This window comes from Anser anser, assembly GCF_964211835.1.
Source record: "Anser anser genome assembly, chromosome: W".
NCBI classification, from domain to species: domain Eukaryota; kingdom Metazoa; phylum Chordata; class Aves; order Anseriformes; family Anatidae; genus Anser; species Anser anser.
The window spans coordinates 1,331,546-1,357,860 of NC_139731.1; the positions used below are offsets into that span (position 1 = coordinate 1,331,546).

General features: G+C 46.7%; 2 protein-coding genes and 1 long non-coding RNA gene across 3 annotated transcripts in view; 2 read left to right on the plus strand and 1 right to left on the minus strand.

Annotated features, from left to right (window-relative positions):
* LOC310888609 (uncharacterized protein) overlaps positions 1-26,315 on the plus strand; it is a gene marked incomplete at both ends in the record, with an annotated part of 380,131 nt that overhangs the window by 125,983 nt on the left and 227,833 nt on the right. The gene's annotated exons all lie outside the window — the stretch shown is intronic.
* LOC310888694 lies at positions 11,293-14,776 on the plus strand. The gene is made up of 2 exons (XR_014576063.1): positions 11,293-13,782; positions 14,409-14,776. It is a non-coding gene; the product is annotated as an uncharacterized lncRNA (long non-coding RNA).
* Positions 13,790-26,297, minus strand: LOC310888687 (endogenous retrovirus group K member 5 Gag polyprotein-like). Its single transcript, XM_083815640.1, has 2 exons — positions 25,561-26,297; positions 13,790-21,855 (listed from the first exon to the last, which is right to left on the minus strand). The coding sequence occupies exon 2, from the start codon at positions 16,949-16,951 to the stop codon at positions 15,296-15,298; it is 1,656 nt and encodes a 551-aa protein (XP_083671766.1). The 5' UTR covers positions 16,952-21,855; positions 25,561-26,297; the 3' UTR covers positions 13,790-15,295.

Consider the following 26,315-nt stretch of genomic DNA (forward strand, 5'->3'; position numbering starts at 1 on the left):
TATGTTGCCAGTCCAGGTCCACCTGAGCCACTTCAGTCTTAGCAGCCTGATCCTCCTGCTGGTTGTTTCGATGTTCTTCAGTAGCCCGATTCTTGGGCACATGAGCATCTACATGGCGTACCTTTACAACCAGGTTCTCTACCTGGGCAGCAATATCTTGCCACAATGCAGCAGCCCAGATGGGTTTGCCTTTGCACTGCCTCGTAGGTTTGCCTTTGTAGGCCTCGTATCAGAACCCAATCTCCTGCTCGGAATGGATGGATCGGGACTTCCAAGGGTGGTGTGCAAAAGATCAGCGGAGAAGGTACAGGTGATTGGGGCCAAAGGGGAACTGTTTGGGGTCCCCGTTATAAAAGAAGTGCTGATTGAATCTAATTCGAAACTGGGGATAGGGTCTTTACTTTTGGTACCTGAGGCAGATTATAATTTATTGGGTGGGGACTTAATAATAGAATTAGGCATAAGTCTGGAAGTAATAAGGAACTGAAAGTTAAATTGTGTCCTCTGAGAGTAGAGGATGAGCAAGATATAAATCCAGAAGTTTGGTATACTCCTGACAGTGTGGGAAAATTGGATATTGCACCTTTTAAGGTGACTATAACCAACCCAAGTGTGCCAATACGAATTAAACAATACCGCCTGTCTGAGGAAGGCAGACGAGGGTTAAAGCCTGAGATCGAACGATTGCTACAACAAGGGTTATTAGAACCCTGTATGTCCCCCTTTAACACCCCAATTTTGCCAGTAAAGAAAAAAGATGGTAAATATTGGTTGGTTCACGATTTAAGGGAAATTAATAAGAGAACAGTAACTAGATTTCCAGTGGTAGCCAACCCCCATACCCTGCTAAGTCATTTACACCCGGAAGATAGATGGTATAGAGTGATAGATTTGAAGGATGCATTCTGAGCGTGTCCCCTGGAAGAAAAGAGCAGAGATTATTTCGCTTTCGAATGGGAAGATCCGGATACCCACTGTTATAAATTACTCTTTTAGCCAGAAAGAATTAGTTTATTGAGTAAGCGATCAGCGAGCAAAACAGCGCTGGGCGGCCGGGGAGTCCATGCTCCTCCAAACGGCGCGCGCCCCCCCCCCCCCCCTTTCGCAGTCCCCTTTTATCATCGAGTTCTTCCGGGGTTACGTAGCCCCCCTTCCTGGTACTGCGGCTGCATCGACTGTTGCTAGGGGGTCGTCTCCGGTCCCTCTGGTGGTCGCACGGATGAAGGCAGTAGTCTTCCTCCGCTTGGTATGTGGTGTTTTCCCCTCCTTAATTGGTCATGTTGGTTTGTCTTAAGATAGGGCAGTGGGTTATCAGTTTGGCAATTATGTTGTTTACACAAAGTTCTCTCAATCTTATGTCTGAGACATCAACAGGCAGGGTGCCTCAAGGTTCTTACCGCCACCTGGGTGACTCCTTTTGTTCCTTCTTAATATAGCCATGGGAAATAATGAACAAACATGCTTCATACATCACACCCACCGAAAACAACAATTGCGGTGGACAGTACTTCCCCAGGGGTTCACCGAATCCCCCAACTTATTTGGACAAGCATTAGAACGAATTCTGCAGGGTTATGACAGGGTACCAGGAGTAACCTTAGTACAATACGTAGATGATTTACTACTAGCAGGAAAGGATGAAACTGCTGTTAGACAAGCCAGTATATGGCTGTTAAATTTCCTCAGCCTACAGGGACTAAAAGTTTCAAAATCAAAATTACAATTTGTGGAGCAAGAGGTAAAATACCTGGGGCACCAGTTAAGTAGGGGAACTAAGAAATTAGACCCAGACAGAATCAGTGGAATATTGGCTTTAACGTCCCCACGAACTAAAAGGCAGGTACGGCAATTACTGGGATTAATAGGCTATTGTAGACAATGGGTAGAGGATTATAGTGGAAAGGTAAAATTTCTCTATGAAAAAGTAACTAGAGACGGGTTGTTGAAATGGACCAGGGAAGATGAGGAACGACTGAACAAGTTAAAAGAGGAACTAGCACGCCCCCCAGTGTTAAGCTTACCAGATTTAAGGAGGCCGTTTTTTCTGTTTGTGAATAGTGCAGAAGGCACGGCATACGGAGTGCTGGCCCAAGAATGGGCAGGGAGTAAAAAACCTGTGGCCTATTTGTCTAAATTATTGGACCCAGTTAGCCGGGGTTAGCCAAATTGTTTGTAGGTAGTGGTAGCTGCCGCCTTGTTAGTAGAGGAAGCAAAAAAGATCACTTTTGGGGGGGAAATCAAAGTAATATCTCCACACAATATACGTGGGGTATTGCAACAAAAGGCAGAGAAATGGATCACCGATGCCAGATTATTAAAATATGAAGGAATTTTGATTTCCTCTCCGAAATTAACATTAGAAACAACCTCCCTACAGAACCCTGCTCAATTTCTTTATGGGGAACCAAATGAGTCCTTAGGACATGATTGCCTCCGAAATATAGAAGAGCAAACGAAATTGAGACCTGATCTAGAAGAGGTGGAATTACCCATCGGTGAACAAATACATGTGGATGGTTCCTCAAGAATAGTTGAAGGAAAACGAAAATCAGGATATGCGCTGATAAACGGGAAAACATTTGAGACAGTAGAATCTGGACCTCTGACCCCTAGCTGGTCAGCCCAAGCTTGTGAGCTATATGCCGTCTTGCGGGCCCTAAAACTGTTGAAAAATAAAAGTGGTACAATATATACAGATTCAAAGTATGCTTATGGGGTAATACATTTGGTAAAATATGGGAAGAAAGGGGGCTCATCAATTCACAAGGAAAGGGTTTAATACATCAGGAATTGATTGCCCAGGTTTTACAAGCTATTAAGGAGCCTAAAGAAATTGCCATAGTACATATAAAAGGGCATCAAAAGGGCCTCACCCCTCAGGTTAGGGGTAATAACCTGACAGATCAGGAGGCAAAAAGGGCATCATTAATGAGTATAAGAATTATAAAAACGAGGGAAGATTGCCCAGACTGTGGGAAAGACTTAAAGGAATTTCCATGTTATGCTTGTTGGAAGGATTTTGGCTTTGATGCCATACAATGTAGTTGCCCGTTCTGGGAAAAGGAGGAAGGGAAAACCCCGCCTTGCTACTTGCATGGGCCCATATATACATTGCTCTGCTTTACGCAGCCAGAAAAGGATAAAATGGCTCAAATGGGTATAAAAGAGACCGATGGGGGTAAATGGGTATTGCCCGATGGACGGGAGATGCTCCCTAAGTCTGCAGCTTTAAGAGTGCTACGGAGGTTTCATGAAAACACTCATTGGGGAGCTCAAGCACTAGTGGATCAATTTGCTACAAGGTATATGTGTATTGGGATATACAATGTAGCAAAACGAGTTGTGAATGATTGCCTTGTCTGTAGGAGAGTGAACGCCCGACAAATGAGAAAAAGAGTGTTAGGAGGTCGGGAATTGGCGCACCGACCTTTTGCCAAAATCCAGATGGATTTCACAGAGCTTCCAAAAGTAGGAAGGTATAAATACTTATTAGTGATTGTAGACCATCTCACGCACTTTGTCGAAGCTTTCCCGACGACGAGAACAACGGCCCATGCCGTGGTGAAAATACTATTAGAAAACATTATCCCGAGATATGGGATTATAGAAACAATTGATTCTGACCGAGGCCCGCACTTTGTATCGAAAGTGTCCCAAGAAACTATGAAAGCTTTGGGGACAAGTTGGGAATATCATACTCCGTGGCACCCTCAAAGCTCTGGAAAGGTGGAACGAATGAATGGTGAAATTAAAAAGCAACTAACAAAGCTTATGATGGAGACAAAGACCTCCTGGGTGAAATGTTTACCGCTTGCACTATTGAATATCCGAACACAGCCCCGAGCCGATGTCGGAATCTCACCTTTTGAAATGCTGTATGGTATGCCTTATGATTTAGAGATGCCATCTGATCGCCCCCAGGTACAGGATATCCAATTAAAAGCTTATTTAATACAGCTTATGAACCGACGGAGGGAGTTACAAGCAAAAGGTTTGGTGGCACAGCGTCCCCCGTTAGATATAGCAATCCATAGAATACAACTTGGAGATAAGGTTCTAATTAAGACATGGAAAGAAACGTCTTTAACACCACGGTGGGAAGGCCCCTATGTTGTTTTACTTACCACAGAGACGGCTATCCGGATGGCTGAGAAGGGGTGGACACATGCCAGTCGCGTGAAAGGACCAATCCAGACAAGCGAATGGGAAGCGGTCGCAGGCCCTGATGACTTAAAGCTCACGTTGAAACGAACTCGATAAGTATAATATATACTGTCTATGTATCGTAAAAAGGGGGAGTGGGGACCCTGTGTGATCGGAGAAAGGTTGCAGCTAACCAAGAAACTCCCCTGAAGAACACTGCTGCTGCCGAGAAGAACATGCACCTTGTAGTTCGCTGCAACCGAACTGACAAGCGAGGCAGAGAGTGAAACGGTGGGGAATTACGTGGCCAGGTAAAGAACTCCGGAAAATGAGCCCTAGCCACTTTTTGCGATACATAGTAATAGGTGTGATTGTTTTCACTGTTCCTGGGTCTGCGCACCCTCATAAACCTTTTATATGGAGCCTAATTAGATGGGAAGATCACCATGTTGTGCAGCAGATAACTACTGCTGGGGGCCCTAGCTTTAAGGTCTCACTGTGTGACTTTGTAACATGGGGTCAAAATATAGCAAACGTGTTTTAATCAATTAAGCTTCTATATGTGCCCAAGTTCTAACACGGGAAGGCCGTATTGTAATTATCCAAATGAATACTATTGTGCTTATTGGAATTGCGAGACTATCGCCACAGACTGGAATACCGGGGCTGGAGCAGATAAATATTTGAAGGCGGGGCACGGGCCACCAGGATGTAACTGGAAGAATAGGGGCGGACCAACGAACCACCATGGTGGAAGTCTACAGCACTACAGGTCAGATCACATGAATTGCAAATTCACATACATCAATGTAACCCAACCGGATGATCAAAGATGGACCCTAGGACAACGTTGGGGAATCAGGTTTTATGAACCTGGAGCTGATAGGGGAGGTATAATATATATAAAGAAAGAAGAGGCTAAGAACCCCCAACGGGTGGGACCAAATCAGGAACTGTCAGGGAATATTTTAAGGATTCAACCTACACAAGCTTTTGGAACACAAACTCCTAATAGCCCTAAACCACTGAAGGTTATTAATAAATCAGTGGGTCAAAAATACGAGATTAAAAATGAAGGGATGACTGAGAATAACATGTGGAGAATCATGAATGCTAGTTATTATTTATTGAATCAAACAAATCCAAACGTACCTAGACCTTGCTGGTTATGTCTTGATATAAGGCCCCCATATTACGACGCCATTGGGGATCTGGGAGAGGCCACCCGTTCAAGTAAAACCGACCCTCCACAATGCAATTGGGGAAGGGATGTAGGAATAACATTGACGGAAGTAACTGGAAATGGCAGGTGCGTAGGCACGGTCCCTGGTGAGAAGCTCCATCTATGTAGTATTACAGAGAAGGTTACACCAGGAGGTAAAGAAAAATGGTTAATACCCGCAGATAACACTAGATGGGTCTGTTCATCGATGGGTGTTACTCCTTGCTTATCACTCAAACTCTTTAATGTGTCTCAAGATTTCTGTATACAGGTAATAATTGTACCAAGAATTCTGTACCATTCTGAAGAGTACGTATATACACAGCACACGGTAGCAGAGCACCATCTAACAAGAAGAGAAACAATCACGGCTGTAACACTGGCTACATTAATAATTCTGGGAGGTACCGGGGTAGACACTGGAGTTGCCTCTCTAGTCAGACAAAGTCAGGAGTTCACCTCCCTACGTGTGGTTGTAGATGAAGATTTAACTCGAGTTGAACAATCTATTACAGCCCTGGAAAAATCAGTAAGGTCACTATCAGAAGTTGTTTTGCAAAACCGTAGAGGACTAGATTTGATATTTTTGCAGCAGGGTGGATTATGTGCCGCTTGAAAGAAGAATGCTGTGTATATGCAGACCACACTGGAGTAGTGAGGGATACAATGATGAAGCTCAGAGAAGGATTGGAAAAGAGAAAGCGAGAGAATGAAGCCAGGCAGAATTGGTATGAATCTTGGTTTAATTATTCACCTTGGCTTACAACTTTGCTGTCAACAGTAGCAGGACCTTTGTTGTTATTAGTGTTAGGGCTAACCTTTGGACCATGTATTTTTAACCGAGTAATCGCGATTGTAAAAAGCCATTTAGAGTCAGCGCATTTGATGCTTATCCGTGCTAAATATGAACCTATAACTATGGATGAGGATGCTGAAACTGCTGAAACTTTAATGCTCAGTAGTCAGGCATACCAGGAATTAATGAACAAAATAACTGACTAAAAGAAAAAGGAGGGATTGTGATGTATAAAGAATGTTTGTTCATTATTTCTCATGGCTATATTAAGAAGGAACAAAAGGAGTCACCCAGGTGGCGGTAAGAACCTTGAGACATCCTGCCTGTTGATGTCTCAGACATAAGATTGAGAGAACTTTGTGTAAATAATATAATTGCCAAACCGATAACCCACTGCCCTATCTTAAGACAAACCAACATGACCAATTAAGGAGGGGAAAACACCACATACCAAGCAGAGGAAGACTACTGCCTTCATCCGAGCGACCACCAGAGGGACCAGAGACGACCCCCTAGCAACAGTTGACGCAGCCGCAGTACCAGGAAGGGGGGCTACGTAACCCCGGAAGAACTCGATGATAAAAGGGGACTGCGAAAGGGGGGGGGGGGCGCGCGCCGTTTGGAGGAGCATGGACTCCCCGGCCGCCCAGCGCTGTTTTGCTTGCTGATCGCTTACTCAATAAACTAATTCTTTCTGGCTAAAAGAGTAATTTATAACATAGTGCACGTAAGAAACATGCTGGGTAAGACAGTCTGGGCTACTCCTGCCTCAGGAAAAGGCAAACCCATTCGTGGGATTGCTTTTGCTCAGGGACCTGGATGCACTTGGTGGGTAATGCAAAAGAATGGGGAGGTCCGGTGTGTACCTCAAGGGGATTTAATACTGGGTGAGAATAGCCCATGAGGTGAAATGTAGTATGTTAATTATTATACAGTACTGTATGTCATCACTACCATGATTGCTATATATCATAGATGAAAATGGTGATTAATTAGAATGTATTGGAAAGAGTGTAACCTGAGCATGACATAAATGGTATGGAATAAGGGGTGGATATCTGTCCTGGTTCCAGTTAGGACAGAGTTAATTTTCCTCCTAGTAGCTGGTAGGGTGCTATGTTTTGGATTAGGATGAGAAGAGCGCTGATAACATGCTGATGTTTTAATTGTTGCAGAGCAGTGCTTACACCAAGCCAAGGACTTTTCGGCTTCTCGCTCTGTCCTGCCAGCGGGCAGGCTAGGGGTGCAGCAGGAGCTGGGAGGGGACAGACCCAGGACAGCTGACCCAAACTGGCCAAAGGGGTATTCCATACCATCTGATGTCATGCTAAACAATATATAGGGGTGGCTGGCCGGGGTGGGGGGGCCGGCTGCTCAGGGATAGGCTGGCCATCGGTCAACGGGTGGTGAGCAATTGCATTGTGCATCACTTGTTTCATACACATTATTATTATTAATACTATTATCATTATCACTATTATTATTATTGTTATTATTATTTTCCTGTCTTAAGAAACTGCCTTTATCTCAACTCACAGGCTTCACTTTCCCGTTTCTCTCCCCCATCCCAGAGAGGGAGGGGGGAGGGTGAGCGAACGGCTGTGTGGTGTTTAGCTGCCAGCCGGGTTAAACCACAACAAGGGCCTGTGATTTTTTTGTTTTTACTGATTTCGCACTGCTCGTCTTGTTTTTTTTTTTTAGCTATCTGCCTTATTTTGGGACAGTGGGACCTTCTGCTTATGTGCTTAACATACCCCCCACTGTTATGCCACTGTTATGCCTGCACAATCACTTTTGAATATGCAAGGTTAGTGGAATTTTCCACTGCAAAAACACAACTTTATTTCTCACATCTGGGAGCTCTATTTCTTAATATGACAGTAATTGACAAATTACATAAGCAAAATGGCTGGGTAAAAACTTCTTAAACAAACCAGAACTGAAAGCCCCCCCCAATGCTATTGCTGTCCACCCTTACGGGTTCCATAGTTTTGTGAGGTGGTCCCTCCCTTGACTTGGAGTAAGTTAAAAATTAACTTCGTGGTTACCCAATTGGTCTTGGATAAAGGAATTATGTTTGTTAATCATCTGCTAAGGTGATCGGATCTGGGGTAGACGCGTTCTGCAGCAGAACAGGGGATCAAGGGGGACAGGGTTTTTTCCTGCATCAAGGCCACTCGAGGAAGGTAGCCGCGAGGGCCGCCAGGACCCGCAGCCCTCCAGGGCAGCTGACGAGGTGTGGGCGGAGCCAGCAGCCCCCCCTGTTGAACAAAGGCAGCCCCTAGGGAGCGCAGTAAACAGGGTGTAGCGTGGCAGTTTGCGCAGCAGTTCACGCAGGCCGGACACTCACTGCTGTTTTCCAACGGTGGTTGTAACCTGCTGTCCCCCTTTCCCTTTGAGGAATGGGAGTGAGAGAGTGGTTGTGATGGAGTTCAGCTGCCCAGGTGAGTAAAACCTCCACAACTCTACTTACTGATATATTGTTAACATATACAGTTCAGTGAATCCTAGCTTTTAAGAAAAAATTCTTCGTATTTTGACATTATCGTTACCATAATATAATTCATATTCAGATACCTCCAACCAACTGGCCAGGTCTGCCTACACTTTGGCATCATGAAAATGTGTGTTTTTCACAAGAACGTTGTTAATTCAAACTTTCTTTTAACCCTTTTTTGTGGTTGAACCCATCAGGCACCTAAGCACCACAAAGCAGTTCACTCCCCCTCCCCCTCCCTCGCTGGGATGGGGGACAGAATCGAAAAAAAAAAGTGAAAGCCTGGGGGTTGAGATAAAGACAGTTTATTAGGACAGAAAATAAAGGAAAATAATAATTATTATAATGATAATAGTACTACTGATAATGATGTGTACAAAACAAGTGATGCACAGTGCAATTGCTCACCACCCGTTGACCGATGCCCAGCCTATCCCCGAGCAGCAGTTCCCTCCCACCCCGGCCAGCCACCCCACATTAATTGTTCAGCATGATGTCATATGATATGGAATATCCCTTTGGCCAGCTTGGGTCAGCAGTCCTGGGTCTGTCCCCTCCCAGCTCCTGCTGCACGCCCAGCCTGCCCACTGGCAGGACAGAGCGAGAAGCTGAAAAGTCCTTGGCTTGTTGTAAGCACTGCTCTGTAACAACTAAAACATCAGTGTGTTATCACCATTATTCTCATCCTAAATCCAAAACCCAGCACCATACCATCTGCTAGGAGGAAAATTAGCTCTATCCTAGTCTAAACTAGGGCACTAGTAATCATAGAATCATAGAATTATAGAATCACAGAATAGCTCTGGTTGGAAGGGACCTTAAAGATCATCTAGTTCCAACCTCCCTGCCATGGGCAGGGTCACCGTCCACTAGACCAGGTTGCCCGAAGCCCCATCCAACCTGGTCTTGAACACTTCCAAAGATGGATCATCCACAACCACTATGGCAACCTGTTGCAGTGCCTCACCACCCTTGAACCTCTGGGCGTGACCTTCAAGCCAATTCCTTATCCACTGAATGGTCCACCCATCAAGTTCATATCTCTTCAATTTGGAAATCAGGACTTCATGTGGGACTGTGTCAAAGGCCTCGCAGAAATCTGGATAGATGACATCAGTCGGTCTTCCCTTGTCAATTGATACAGTCACTCCATCATAGAATGCCAACAGATTGGTCAGGCACAATTTGCCCTTGGTGAATCCATGCTGGCTGTCTTGGATCACCTCCTTGTCTTGCATGTGCCTTGACATTGCTTCCAGGACGATCTGTTCCATGATCTTCCCAGGCACAGAGGTGAGGCTCACAGGTCTGTAGTTCCCTGGGTCCTCCTTTGAAGGGATGAAAGACACGGACTCCTGATGGCTCTTGAACAGGAGACCTTTATTGCCCTTTTTCACTACTACATATACTTTCCCCATAGCCCCATGCGCTGTCCACGTGCCTGAATCTGTCATACAATTGGTTAGAGAGCCTCAGACACGCCTCGAGCCAGCCAGCAATTGGCCACTACCCAAAGCTCATCTTTAACACTGTAGCCAATTTACTTTATCTCAACCTTGCTCAAGTTTTTGTTTCTACCGCTTGTTTCCTCATTATCTCTAATTCAGGGATGTGTGAAACAGCGCGAAGCCACCTGCAAATTCCTTTCCCACAATTCCCCCTTTTTTTATTTTCAACCAACTAAACGCTTTCTATAGATTTTTCAATCACCGCAGACATTGCAATAAGCACGGTACAATAAGCAACAGGGTAAGAATCACATGCAGAATTACGATTGTAAAGTAGCATGCCTACTAGAATCTACATCAGTCAACAAGCCACTAAGCGCTAGGGATGTTGCTTCGCAGCGATGCTGCTTCTCACTCGCACAGCACAATCACACAATCACGCAAAGAGGCCTCTTGCACTTCTCATTCATACCACAAGAAAATATCACTTAAAATAATTTGTCCGCGGCTTCAGGAGGTCCTTGTCTACTCCTGTGGTGAGCGGCTGAGAGTGGAGACCCCTCTGAGGAAAATGCTCAGGGTGCACCTTGGGGGCGACCATTCCACAGTCGATCCCACAGCCAAGCAGAGCGGCTCCTGGCGCAAGGAAGGATGCTATTATAGTTTTGTATAATTACACCAAAGAGATGCATTGCAATAAGGAGCAAGAGTGGCATTGACCATTTGTTTCATGATTGGATTTTTTGCCTGAGCAATTGAACCTTACACATGCTGTTGCTGTTACACATCCCAGGATATCTAATTCCTGTGGCTCCAACGGGGCTATCGGTAATTGGACCACCCAACCATCCCAGTTGTTCATTGCCTCTCTGGAGGCATTTCCTCTATCTGAGAGGTCCACACCCCCACAAGGTGTGGCCCTGTTGATGTGCTGCTAACCAAATTTGTCAGATCCTTATCTTCTAGAGGAATCCCGACTAGGCAGGTCATGAACGGATTTCCCGTGCTGGCCAGAGACAGACACATATGGTTTTGTCCGGTCATGTTGGCAAGGGTGACCCAGATGTTTCATCTGGGCTGGATTGAGACCCAGGAGGCGCCGAAGCTGCAGAGGCGGACAAGGATGATGGTCCCAATCATGGTCGCACGCCACGAGCCCGCACCCATCGTGGTCCTTGCCCTGTGGAAACACAATCATACTCTCGCCCCCAGGTTATTAAGGCATATGGTCCTTCTCACCCCCCAGTATCCAGATTTCTCATCATAACCATCGCTTTTCCTGTTGGAATGGATGTTAGTCCTGATTCCATTAATTTAAAATGCTTAATTATAGGTGGTATTTCTTTGTATTGAAAAGGTAGTGTCAAATGATTCATGACATATACCACTTTGTTTAATCTATTCTGCAGGGTCTCCTGTGTCTCCCCCTTTTTCTGTTTTGCCAATAAGTCCTTTAATATGCGGTGAACACGTTCTACTATTGCTTGTCCTGTGGGTGAGTGTGGGATGCCTGTCTTGTGAGTGATGCCCCAGGTATGGAAAAAGCCTGCGTAGAGCGGCTCGCATAAGCCGGGCCATTATCAGTTTTTATTTCTTTAGGGATTCCGAGGGCGGCGAAGGCTGCACGGAAATGCACCTGTGCGTGACGGCTTGTTTCACCCGTCATCGCAGAGGCCCAGAGCGCATGCGAAAAAGAATCTATGGACACGTGAACGTATTTTAGCCTCCCGAACTCGGGAATGTGAGTAACGTCAGTTTGCCAAATCTGAAGAGAAGAGAGGCCCCTAGGATTAACTGTAGTCAGTGGGCCTGATCATTTTTGACAATCTGGGCAGGTCTGTACTATAAGCTTAGCATCTCCTATGGGGATGGCAAACTGTTTGGACAATGCCTTTGCTGCCTGGTGGAAGAATTGATGTGATAAATGAGCCTGGGACAATGTATTTGGCACTGGGACTTGGAATGCAATGCTAGTCAATTGATTGGCCCGGGCATTTCCTTCTGTAAAGAATCCCGGGAGTGTCGTATGACTTCTAATGTGGATCACGCAATAAGGGTGGGTACGGTGCTCTACAAGAAATAATAACTCTTTAAATTTTTAGAATAGTGCTTTGTTGTGGATGTGTTTGATCTGAGATCTTTCAATTCGTTGTGCTACTCCTACTGCATAATGTGAATCAGAGACAATATTTAGTGGAGCCTGGTCCCGTTGCTTGAATGTCATTGCTACCGCATGTAATTCTACTATCTGAGGGGAGCCCTGTATTGTTTCTATCACATGTTGCCAGTGGCCTCCTTGTTCCCACACGACTACAGCTTTTCTTGTTCTCCCTGACCCGACTGTGAATACTGTTTGTCCTTGGACTGGGTGCCATCAATATAGTGGCTTGTCCTCAACCTGTACATTATTATAAAAGGTAAGCATTTTATGAGATGGGAGATGTATATCAAGTTGACCCTTGAAACCCAAAAAGGCTGATTGTAGCTCTAAGCTATTCTGGAGGCACCAATCAAGATAGTCTTTAACTATCGGAATGATAATGGATTTTGGCTCTTCTCCGGCCATTTCTATAATTTGTTCTCTACCCTTCCTAATCAAATCTGAAAACATTTCAATGCGGGTGGCAAGCGTCTTTGTCGGTTGGTGGGGTAGAAACACCCATTCTAATAGCAGCAACGGGTCTGTTGCATTGGAGTCCCATTGCGCAATAATAGCTAAAGGTTATGGATTCTGGTTGCATATGTAGAGCTGAATGGGTAAATTTTCTGCTTGCTGCTGGCATTATTGGGCAGAGATCTTCTCCTCTATATGGTTTAGTGCTGCCCTGGCTTCATTAGTCAGGCGGCAGGGCGCATTAATATCAGTGTCCCCTTTTAACAACTCGAACAGGGGTGCTAGTGTATGGTTGTCAATTCCGCATTGCGTCCTTATCCAATTTATATTGCCTATAAGCTTCTGGACATCATTGAGCGTGCGAATTTCCATTGTAATGGCTACATTTTGGGGTTGAATACTTTGCTGCAGTATCTTCCAGCCTAAATATTTCCAAGGCGCCTCCATTTGAATTTTTTTCCCGTGCGATTTGTAATCCCCATTTCTGTAACTCCTGCCATAGAGCAGGCAGTACCTCTTGCGTTTTCTGTCGGACTGGAGAGCAATATGTCATCCATATAATGATAGATGTATACGTGCGGGAATCGTTTGCGTACGGGGCATAGTGCTCCTGCTACGTATGTTTGGCAAATTGTTGGGGAGTTTTTCATCCCTTGGGGCAGCACAGTCCAATGATACCTATCGATTGGTTCGGTCTTACTGATTTTTGGGACCGAGAACGCGAATCGAAGAGCATCAGCAGGGTGAAGTGGAATAGTAAAGAAGCAGTCCTTTAAATCAGTAATTAAGATATTCCAATTGCGAGGGAGCATAGCGAGAGAAGGTAATCCAGGCTGGGGAGCTCCCATGTCCTCCATTGCATTGTTTATTTGATGTAAATCGTGAAGTAATTGCCATTTCCTGCTTTTCTTTTTAATAACAAACACAGATGAATTCCAGGGGCTGGTTGTGGGGGTAATGTGTCCCAATTGTAACTGTTCTTGGACAAGTTCTTGGAGAGCAGCGACCTTTTCCGCAGGGAGCGGCCATTGATTCACCCACACAGGATTATTAGTCCTCCAGGTGAGTCTCATGCGCGGTCATTTGTCAATGGCCACTATCAAAAATTTTCCGGAAAGCTCAGGGTGAACTCGCCCTGTCCCATCACATCCCTCCCCAGGAGACTGACAGGTATGAGGGCAGCATATGGCCGGACATTATAGAGTGAGCCTTCATGAGTCTTAATGGTAAGCATATAACGGCTCTGAAAAGTATCGGAGACACCACCAACTCCCACAAGGCCTTTTGTGGTGGAATCTAACGGCCAACCTTTGGGCCAATCCTGAAGAGCAATTACTGTGACATCTGCCCCGGTATCCATTAATACGGTTATTTGTGCACTCGAGGGGTTGGCCTTTGGGTGATGAAGTGTTAGGGTCAGTGTAGGTCTCTTAATGGTGATGGCCGAGGCCCAAAAAACTGATGGGAGTCCCACCGATCCAAACCCCGCGTCGTGTCAGTCACGCGTCTCTGCTTGTGGAACTATGGCTTTAAATAGTATTAACTGTGCAATTCTAGTCCCCTTGGGTATGAGCATTGGAGGAGAAGGAGTCCATGCCATTGCTTGTATTATTCCTTCATGTAAGGAATAGTCCAGCAATTCGTGCCACTAAGGGGTGTGAAGGGTTAACATTGAGGCCTGGGTTTAGGCGAGAAGAGAACAAAGGGATTTCTTCAGAGAAAAACTGCTGACTTTGCACGGACGTGCAGTAACTTCTGACAGCCGGCCAAGAGACCACTAGATAAGGAGGAAGAATATGAGCCTCCCTGTCCGAGCGGCCCCCGAGAGACTAACAGAGACTGATAAGCAGGCGCACCTGGGAGGACTTCGGATTCGGGAAACCAATTATAATAACCCTGCCTCTTCTAGAAGTAGTAATGAATATGTATTAGCCTAGGAGCATAAAAACCAGCCGCCTTACGTAACAGGTGTGCGTCCTGGTGGAGCAGAGACTCCCGGCGCACCCAGCGCTGTTTGCTTGCCTCTATTCATTTAATAAATTGTAAACTTTGATTGTAATCCTATTTGGGACTCAGTCATTTATAACACTTCATATTCAGCATCGATTACTCCAGGCAGTACAAAAAGACCCGTTAGTGGGGTGCTAGACCGCCCTAGCAAGAGGGGGCTGCATCCCTTCCCTATTGGTCCCTTTACGTTTAGAGGTATTTTGCGGACCCGAGTGTCCCAAAGGGTGCAGCTCGTTACTGTGGAAACATCTAATCCGGCGCTTCCTCAGGTTCTGGCTGTGAGGGAATCCACGGTGACGTAGTGGACGGGATCGCTGGAGCAGTGGGCGGCTGCGGTCGCAGCCCGGTAGTCATCATCGCCCAGGGCGGTGACTTCCGCGAGGACGGCCCGCCCACGAAGGAGGGCCGGGGCACTTGTGTCATCGCGCGGCCTCGCCCCGCGCTCTGCTTCCTGTTTCCCTGCCGCGGTTGTAAAGGTTGTCCCTCTGCATTATGCGTCGAACGGCACTGGCTAGCCCAGTGCCATCCCGTGCCGCACCGTGGGCAAACAGTGGGAGGGGCAGAGTTACCGCGTTCCCCCCCCCGCTCCTCGCTGTGGGCATTCGGTGGCAAAATGCCCCGTGGCTCGACAGCGAAAACACCGTTTTCGCCCGGTTTTAAGCGCAGCAGCAAAAGCTCCGGCCAAAGCGGCAGTGTGATGTTCTATGGATCCGACTCGATTGCAAGCCTCTATCATTTGTACCAGTGTAGTATTAGCAGGCAGGGCTTGGAGTATTTTCTTACAGTCTGTGTTTGCATTTTCCACTGCCAGTTTTAGTATAAGGGCCTCTTTGGCCTCGCGGTTGTCAATTTGTTTGTCCAAAGCGTCTCGCAATCTATCAATGAATTGCATATAAGGCTCGGTAATTTGTTGCCTAATGCTGGTAAATGATGGCTGGACTTTTCCAACTTCAGGCAACTTCAACATAGCCTGGAAGGCCAGAGACGCGGACTGCCGCAGGATGGCATCGTTGAGCCTAGCCTGCAATCTCGGATCAAATAACGGCTCAGTCCCCATCAACTGTGGGATCCCGGCTCCCCGGAGGGGGTAGCCAGGCTGCCATTCTATGTTACCCAGGGGGGCTAATTCGCACCCTTCTTTCCATTTTTGCTCCCAGAGTAATTTTTGTGTTGGCGTTAAAATCATCGCGGCTATCTGACGGCAATCGTACGGCACCAGCAAGTGACCAGTCATAACGTTTTCTAACAATGACTGAGTAAATGGTGCATGTAATCCATATGTAGTCACAGTCTTTCTCAATTCCTTAATTAGATCCCATTGGAAGGCATTATATTCATTTGGACCGTTGGGTCGCACCTGCACCGGGAAAGCCATTCCCACCGGGTCCCCGTCTTTTAGCACTTCTCGGCGCACCAGCTCCCATCGTTCCCGCGGGTCGAAAGCTCGGGCTCCCAGAGAGGCATTATCAGGGGCAAGCAAGGCGGGAGCCGAGGGGGTCAGCGGGGAGGGGTTCTGCGGCGGCAGCGGGGAGGGGCTCTGCGGCGGCGGTCCACGGCCCTCTTCCTTGTCATCCCCCAGGTCTATCAAATTGCAGTGCTCTGGTGACCTTGCAGGCTCTGATCTCGGTTCGGCTGCTGTTATTGCCTGGGCAGCGGCATTCTGTACTTCCTTTTCTGCCTGCCACGATCTTAAAGCCTCTGTCACCAGCCGCCACGTAGTCATCACCTCAGCAGCATTAGTATCCCCACTGGATGCTGCTTCCCATATTTTTTCCCCCGCTTGGTCCCAAGTTTTTACATCAAATACTGCGGAAGCCATTGAGGGGAACCCTTGTTTTCGCAAAAATTTCAATAATAGCTTTATCTTAAACAGATCATTTTTTACTCCCCTGTCTATTAGGAGTTGCGTTAGTAATTTCACTATAGCCTCTTCCTCTGCCGAAAGGCTAGCTCCCATGATCAATGCCCAGCCGCTCACCTGTCCGTCAGGTGATGTCCCGGGGTTGAAGCTGCAGTCCAGCTGCGAGCTTGACTTGTTCAGCTGGGTTCCCTTCGGACGCTCGTGCAGCGCTGCTCCTCCCACGTCGGGGTCACCATTTGAAGGGATGCAAGACACGGACTCCTGATGGCTCTTGAACAGGAGACCTTTATTGACATTTTTCACCACTACATATACTTTTCCCGTAGCCCCACGTGCTGTCCACGCGCCCGAATCTGTCATACAATTGGTTAGAGAGCCTCAGACACGCCTCGAGCCAGCCAGCAATTGGCCACTGCCCAAAGCTCATCTTTAACACTAGCCAATTTACTTTATCTCAACCTTGCTCAAGTTTTTGTTTCTACCGCTTGTTTCCTCATTATCTCTAATTCAGGGATGTTTGAAGCAGCGCGAAGCCACCTGCGAATTCCTTTCCCACACTCCTTTCTGCCCTTTTTAAAAACAGGACTGATATTTCCCTTTTTCCAGTCACCAGGGACTTTGCCTGACTGCCAGGACTTTTCAAATATGATGGAGAGAGGCTTGGCAACTACATCAACCAGTTCCTTCAGGACCCTGGGATACATGTCATCAGGCCCCATAGGCTTGTACTTGTTTATTTTCACCAGGTGTTCTTGAACCTGTTCTTCTCTTACACTGGGGAGGGGAATTTGCTCCCCCATCCTCCATCTGTGGGCTCAGGGAAATTAAAGACTTGGGAAGCCTGACTGGCAGTGAAGACTGAAGCAGAGAAGTTGTTGACTACCTCAGCCTTCTCCATGTCTGTTGTTACCAGTTCAGCCTTCTCATCCATCAGAGGGGGTACGCTCTCCTTGGCCTTTTTTTTCTGAGCAGTGTACCTATAGAAACCTTTCCTGTTATTCTTTGCTTCCCTTGCCAAGCTCAGTTCCATCTGTGCCTTGGCTTTCCTGATCCCATCCCTGCACATACGGACAGCATCCCTGTACTCTTCCCAGGCCACATGTCCCTGTTTCCACTGCCTGTGCATTTCCTTCTTGAGCCTCAGTTTGACCAGCAGGTCCTTGCTCAGCCATCCCAGTTGTCTGCCCTCCCTGCCCGCTTCCTTACGCTTTCTTTCTTTCTTTCTTTCACAGACAAGGACATAGGCAAAGCAGAGACGTTTAATGCCTTCTTTGCCTCCGTCTTCAACACTGATGATGGGCTTCGGGACCCAGGGTGCCCTGAGCTGGAGGACCATGACGGCGGGAATGATAAACTCCCAACTGACCCTGACATGTGCGAGATTTGCTGCTCCACCTGGATCCATACAAGTCCGGATGGGATTCATCCCAGGGTGCTTAGAGAGCTGGCTGATGTCATCACGGGACCTCTCTCAATTATTTTTCAATGGTCTTGGTAATCTGGAGAGGTCCCAGTTGACTGGAAACTGGCAAATGTTGTGCCAGTTTTCAAGAAGGGAAGAAAGAAGACCCTAGCAATTACAGGCCTGTCAGTCTCACGTCAGTGCCTGGTAAAATTATGGAGAGGATGATTCTTGAAGTTATTGAAGCGCACCTGGGGGACAATGCAGTCATTGGTCCCAGCCAACATGGGTTCATGAGGGGTAGGTCCTGCCTAAAAAATTAGATTTCCTTTTACGATAAGATCACCCATCTAGTAGATCAAGGGAAACCAGCTGATGTAATCTTTTTGGATTTCAGTAGAGCTTTTGACACAGTTTCACAGAGGATCCTACTGGACAAAATGTCCAGCATACAGCTAAACAAAACCATCATACGATGGGTGAGCAATTGGCTGACGGGCAGGGCTCAAAGGGTTGTGGTAAATGGGGCCGCATCAGGCTGGTGGACGGTCACTAGTGGGGTCCCCCAAGGCTCCATTTTAGGGCCAGTCCTCTTCAATGTTTTTATAAAAGATTTGGATGTAGGACTAGAAGGTGTATTGAGCACATTTGCTGATGATATTAAACTTGGAGGAGTTGTTGACTCCCTTGAGGGTGGAAAGGCCTTGCAGAGAGATCTGGACAGATTGGAGAGCTGGGCAACCACCAACCCGCATGAAGTTTAACAAGAGTAAGTGCCGGGTCCTGCACCTGGGATGGGGCAACCCTGGCTATACGTACAGACTGGGCAATGAGGCGCTGGACAGCAGCCCCACAGAGAGGGATCTGGGGGTTGTTGCTGATAGCAAGCTGAATATGAGCCATCAGTGTGCCCTGGCAGCCAGGAGGGCCAACCGTATCCTGGGATGCATCAAGCACGGCATTGCTAGTCGGTCAAGGCAAGTGATTGTCCTACTCTACTCTGCGCTGGTGCGGCCTCACCTCAAGTACTGTGTGCAGTTCTGGGCACCACAGTACAAAAAGGACATTAAGCTGTTGGAGAGTGTCCAGAGAAGGGCTACTAAGATGGTGAAGGGCCTAGAGGGGAAGACGTATGAGGAGCAGCTGAGGTCACTGGGCCTGTTCAGCCTGGAAAAGAGGAGGCTGAGGGGAAACCTCATCGCGGTCTACAGCTTCCTCACGACGGGGAGTAGAGGGGCAGGCGACAATCTAGACAATCTATTCTCTTTAGTGACCAGAGATAGGACCCGCGGGAATGGTGTCAAGCTGCGGCAGGGGATGTTCAGGCTAGACACCAGGAAGAGGTTCTTCACTGAGAGCGCTGTCACGCATGGAACAGGCTCCCCAGGGACGTAGTCACTGCACCAAGCCTGTCAAATTTTAAGAAGCGTTTGGACTGTGCTCTTAGTCATATGGTCTGAATTTTTGGGTAGACCTGTGTGGTGCCAGGAGTTGGACTCGATGATCCTTGTGCATCCCTTCCAACTCGGGATATTCTATGATCCTATGATTCTATGATTCTATCCACGAGCAGCCAGTCCCCCCACCCCATCCAGTCACCCCGTATTAATTGCTCAGCATGACATCATATGATATGGAATACCCCTTTGGCCACTTTGGGTCAGCTGTCCTGGGTCTGTCCCCTCCCAGCTACTGCTGCACCCCCAGCCTGCCTGCTGGCAGGGCAATGTGAGAAGCTGAAAAGTCCTTGGCTTAGTGTAATCACTGCTCTGCAACAACTAAAACATCAGTGTGTTATCACCATTATTCTCATCCTAAATCCTAAACACAGCACCCTACCATCTGCTAGGAGGAAAATTAACTCTGTCCTAGCCGAAACCAAGACACCTTCCTTTCAGTAAATCCTTGGTGCATGATAAATAACCTCTAAATCCCAAGCTCAACTGCTTGGCCAAGATAAGTTCAAAGCAGTCTTGACATTCATCAGCATACTGTCCCTGATGGAAATTTTTGCATTAGGACAGTGACTGTTTGTTAAATGAAATGCAGAAACTGAGTTTGGTTTAAATACAGACAGTATCATAAAGACAAAAATTATACACGTGACCCACCAACAACCCTCATACAACACAGAATAGGGCTGTAAGCTCCCTGACTCAAAAAGGAGTTCAGTGAACAGACTGAATGTGCTCAACTGTTGTAAGGATGCAGGCAAAAACCTTAATTCTTATTTGGTAGTGAGAACTATATTGAAAATAAAAACAGAATGAGTGAAAACAATATTTGTTTTTTCTCAAAACATCCTTTCATTTTTGGATGCATTTGAAAGCAGCAATCTGCTGCAAATAATTTAAGAATATAAGAGTCACCTTGAAATAGAGCAAAGCTCAGCCTAGTCCAGCACTGAAAGCAATAGCTGCCAGCTGATGGCAACTGCTGCAGGGGAACCTCCTCCCTCTCAAATAGATAGTTTCCCAAATAAAAAACAACCATGTAACAATGGTGAAAGAACACCCTAATATGCCTTTCAATTTTGTTCCCACCTGTTATAACTGACTGAGTCCCAAATAGGATTACAATCAAAGTTTACAATTTATTAAATGAATAGAGGCAAGCAAACAGCGCTGGGTGCGCCGGGAGTCTCTGCTCCACCAGGACGCACACCTGTTACGTAAGGCGGCTGGTTTTTATGCTCCTAGGCTAATACATATTCATTACTACTTCTAGAAGAGGCAGGGTTATTATAATTGGTTTCCCGAATCCGAAGTCCTCCCAGGTGCGCCTGCTTATCAGTCTGTTAGTCTCTCGGGGGCCGCTCGGACAGGGAGGCTCATATTCTTCCTCCTTATCTAGTGGTCTCTTGGCCGGCTGTCAGAAGTTACTGCACGTCCGTGCAGAGTCAGCAGTTTTTCTCTGAAGAAATCCCTTTGTTCTCTTCTCACCTAAACCCAGGCCTCAATGTTAACCCTTCAAATCCCTTAGTGGCACGAATTGCTGGACCATTCCTTACACACCTGTGTTAATACTACTGTGGCTGTATAATGACCCCATACAAAATTACATTCAAATCCATTTCAGACTGGCCTATGGGGAAGTGCAAGCATCCAGAATTACAAAGCACAGGAGACTTGATTTTGCACTACTTGAAGAAAACTGTTTTCCATGTTCTAAAACAAGACAACAAAAAAAGAAACTTTCAAAGGAGTATTCTAGAAGGAGTTGTGCCTTTTCTCTAGCATGAAGTAAAAAAAAATGTGAAAACAGAACTACTAAAAAACAAAGCAACTGGAAGGGTGTTTCTTATACTTGCTCAAAAGGTTCTTGAAGCTGCTCAGCAATTTCTTTGCTTTGACAAATTTATAAAGAAGAAAAGGGGGGAACTGGAGGAACAAAAATGTTTTTGCACCAGAATTGGTCGCCAAAATGTTAGCGTAGCAACCACATAACCACCAAGTGATTATATGAAGGTGCTTTATTCAGCGCTGGAAGCCGGGGCAGGTGCCCAAATCTGGCTTCGAGTCCCGTTACTTCCCAGCCATTATTTATACATCCAACATTACGTAAGGTATACATATTCATTACAGGTTGCAACATCAGCCTCGCATTCCATTCTAATTAGCTCCCCTCCCCTTTGCACATGCGTGGCGCACTCTGGTGGTCGTCCAGGTGGTCGTCCAGATGAAGTAAGGAGTCTTCCTCTCCGCTAAACTTTTCACCTTTCTCACTCGACGCATGCTCCCTCCGCTCCTTGGTTCTGCTTCAACTCATTTCAGCATTTCCAGGCCCTTATCCAAGGTCAGGTTGTACCTGTTCCCTTCCAGGGTTCCCCTTCAACGATTCCTTTAAATGTTCAGTGTACTCCCTAAGTTTCCAGTGTACATAGATTAATTGATAATGTAAGTACATTTGGCAATGCTTAATTATACTGTATGTCCCATCACCTAAGAGACATTAGTAAAACATCCATTCGATTCTCCCCAACACTAACATTTCCCCCCTTTGAAAATACTTCACTCATACCAAGAGCAAGTATTTTCATTACTATTAGGTTGAATCAGGTTAGTAGAGGTTAGTGAGTATAACTTGATATAGAGATTAGTAAGTATAATCTTAACGCATCTTCGTTAGTCTACTATCTTATTGATTCCTCTATGCCTGCTTGTTAACGCCAGTACTATAGGATGGGGGTGGAGTAAGTGGGATAGGGTGTTCTGGGTGATTCCCAGTAACCTACTAACCTCCTTAACCACATTGGCAATGAAATGTGGTCCCCTGTCTGAAGAAATACCCAATGGTACACCAAATCTAGGGATTATTTCCTGTAGTAACCATTTTACCGTTTCCTTTGCTTGGTTGGTGCGACAGGGAAGGGCCTCCGGCCATCCTGAAAAAGTATCAACCCCTACCAATAGGTATTTATAACCTCTTGCTTTAGGCAGTTCTACGAAGTCTGTTTGCCAGTAATCTCCAGGCTCTATCCCAGCTCTAGTTCTTCCCATCTCAGCATGTTTCCTTGCTACCGGATTATTCTTTAAGCAAAGCTCACATTTTGACATTACTGACTTTGCCATTGTTAACATGTGTACCGAGATGACACCTCGTTTCAAATAGGTCACCATTGCTCCTGCACCCCAGTGACATTCATTATGTTTTATTTGTAAGATTTCTCGCATTACTATAGGAGGCACTATGAGTTGTCCTGTCGTAGTCACATACCATCCGTCAGGATTCTTCTGGGCCTTCATCAAATTTGCAAGTCTCTCATCTTCTGCCAAATACTTTGGGTCTTTAGGTAATTTAAAACAAGAGAGGCCTACCTTTGATGGAATTAGAGCCATTACTTTCCATACTTCACGCGCAACCTTCCGGGCCGTCAAATCTGCCAGTCTGTTACCTTCTGCAATCTCTGACGCCCCTCCTTGATGGGCTTTACAATGCATTATGGCCACCTGTTGGGGTTTCTGTACAGCTGTTATTAATTTCAATATTTCTTCCTGGTATTTTATATTAGTCCCTTGTGAGGATAGCATTCCCCTTTCTTTCCATAATGCCCCATGTACGTGGACTACCCCGAATGCATATTTTGAATCTGTCCAAATATTCACGTTCTTACCCTCGCTTAGTTCCAGGGCTCGTGTCAGGGCGACTATTTCTGCTCGTTGGGCTGAAGTCCCCGGAGGTAGGGAATTTGCCTCGATCACTACCTTTGATGTTGTTACCGCGTATCCTGCATAACGAGTCCCATTTTCCACAAAGCTGCTTCCATCCGTGAAAAGTTCCCAATCCGGTCTCCCCAGAGGCTGATCCTTTAAGTCTGTTCTGCTGGCATAGGTATGTTCGATGATCTCCACGCAATCATGACTGAGGTCTCCTTCCTCCGTAGTTGTTCCTAGAAACACTGCTGGGTTCAATAAGTTAGTAGTTCTTAAGATTACATCATCTTGCTCAGTTAGTATAGCTTGATATTTCATCATTCGGCTGGGCGATAGCCAATGGCCCCCTTTTTGCTCCAATACCGTAGTCACCATATGTGGCACGAACACTCAATTTGCTTCCCTAATGTGAGCTCCCTGGCTTCCTGTATTAAAAGGACTGTGGCTGCCACGGCCCTTAAACACGAGGGCCATCCGGCGCTTACCGCATCCAATTGTTTAGAAAAATACCCCACAGGTCTTTTCCAGCTCCCAAGTCGCTGGGTCAGTACTCCTAATGCCAATCGTTGTCTCTCATGCACAAACAGCTGAAAGTCCTTTGATAAGTCCGGCAAGCCCAAGGCAGGCGCCTTTATCAGGGCTTCTTTTAATTTTTAAAGGCCTCTTGGGCTTGTCCCAGGAAAATGAGTGCTAATTGAGCTTTAGCTTGCTCAGTCTCTACGTCTAAATCTGTATATTTCTTAGCAGTTTCTTTCAATCTCTCTAAAAAGGCGGAAGGTGATTCCGCTTTTTCTTGCCTGACATTATACAATTTTGACCAATTTATGGTCCGGGGCATGGCATTCTGTACCCCGACTTGTACCCAATCTTGATATCTCTTCAGCCTCCTTATTCCATCCCCTGTGTTATAATCCCATTGGGGATCCTCGGTGGGGAAGTTTTGATCTAGATTTCCAAGCACTAATCCATTTCGTATAACTTCTCGGGCTCTCTCTCTGGCTGCCCGCAATACCATGTCTTTTTCTGTCGAGTCCATCAAAGTATCCAGGATCACCTGGAGATCATCCCAATCGGGATTTTGGGTTTTAATTATCATTTTCATTACCCTAGCTACTTTATTTGGGTTTTCCCTGTAGGTGCCGGCTGCTTGTTTCCATATCATTAAATCCCCAGCTGAAAAAGGCACCTTAACATATACCGGTCCTTCTGTCCCCACTCCTTGCCTGAGGGGAGCGATTATTTTCCCTCCCTGTCCTGGCTCTTCCGGCGGAGCCAACGGCGCAACTTCCAGATCAATATTTCCATTATTCATTTCCCATAATACTTATTATTCTCTATTGCCTGATGCTGTATACAGCGTCCCTCCTTAGTACATGCACAACAACGTTCCTCAGTTGAAACCTCAAGCACCATTATTCCACAAGCATGCTGCCATTCAGGCTTTCGGCGCAAATAAAAGAATAATTCCACATACGGCAGTTCATCATATTTTCCTTCCCGCTTACAGAATAGCATCAATTGTAAAATTGTATTATATTGCAATGTTCCATTCTCAGGCCAAGTTTCTTGGTCCTCTAGTTTATACTGTGGCCACCAAATATTACAATAATCAATCAGCTTTCCTTTCCGCATTTCTTGACCAAAACCTCCCTCTTTCCAGTGTGCTAGCAAACACCCCAGCGGGGATGTCCGCGGGATAGGTACATCTTTTCCCAGAATTCCTTTGATCTTTTTCATTTTGAGCTTATGATACAAACCCAAAAGCTGCCGGAGCAGCAGCACACTTTCCCAGAAGCTGCCGGAGCAGCAGCACACTCTCCCAAAAGCTGCCGGAGCAGCAACACACTCTCCCGAAAGCTGCCGGAGCAGCAACACACTCTTCCGAAAGCTGCCGGAGCAGCAACACACTCTCCCGAAAGCTGCCGGAGCAGCAACACACTCTTCCGAAAGCTGCCGGAGCAGCAACAGCACACTTTCCAGAAGCTGCCGGAGCAGCAGCGTGCTTTCCCAAAAGCTGCCGGAGCAGCAGCGTGCTTTCCCAGAAGCTGCCGGAGCAGCAGCAGCACGCTTTCCCAAAAGCTGCCGGAGCAGCAGCACGCTTTCCCAGATGCTGCCGGAGCAGCAGCGTGCTTTCCCAGAAGCTGCCGGAGCAGCAGCGTGCTTTCCCAGAAGCTGCCGGAGCAGCAGCACGCTTTCTACATACCAATAATACCAGGTGCTGACCCTTCAGCACAAACCAATACCAAACCACCAATGCCGAACCTGCAGAGCTTTCGCTCTGTCTAACGGACGGCGCCTAGGCTTACCCCGGGAGCTCCCTGCCCAACCGAGCGTGGCTTTCGCCGCGTCTGACCGGCAGGCTTTCCCAACCAAATCGGTACCGAATACCCAAAGTTGAAAGCACCTTTGCTTACCACTCCAGTGGTACGTCGTGAGCAGCGGAGGTCGGTCGTGGTCGACTGCTCCCCGAGAATCCCTCGGTGCCGGCTGGAGCGAAACCGAGACACGATCCGCCTCAGCAGTGCCCACGCCGTCCCATCTGGGTCGCCAAAATGTTAGCGTAGCAACCACATAACCACCAAGTGATTACATGAAGGTGCTTTATTCAGCGCTGGAAGCCGGGGCAGGTGCCCAAATCTGGCTTCGAGTCCCGTTACTTCCCAGCCATTATTTATACATCCAACATTACGTAAGGTATACATATTCATTACAGGTTGCAACATCAGCCTCGCATTCCATTCTAATTAGCTCCCCTCCCCTTTGCACATGCGTGGCGCACTCTGGTGGTCGTCCAGGTGGTCGTCCAGATGAAGTAAGGAGTCTTCCTCTCCGCTAAACTTTTCACCTTTCTCACTCGACGCATGCTCCCTCCGCTCCTTGGTTCTGCTTCAACTCATTTCAGCATTTCCAGGCCCTTATCCAAGGTCAGGTTGTACCTGTTCCCTTCCAGGGTTCCCCTTCAACGATTCCTTTAAATGTTCAGTGTACTCCCTAAGTTTCCAGTGTACATAGATTAATTGATAATGTAAGTACATTTGGCAATGCTTAATTATACTGTATGTCCCATCACCTAAGAGACATTAGTAAAACATCCATTCGATTCTCCCCAACACTAACATAAGCACAGGAAGTACCAGACATGTTGCTTCTTAGGAATGCCCAATGTGGG

Excerpts from the sequence above, each read along its gene's own strand:
- LOC310888687 (XM_083815640.1), bottom strand. The coding sequence starts at position 16,951 with ATGACAGATTCGGGCGCGTGGACAGCACGTGGGGCTACGGGAAAAGTA.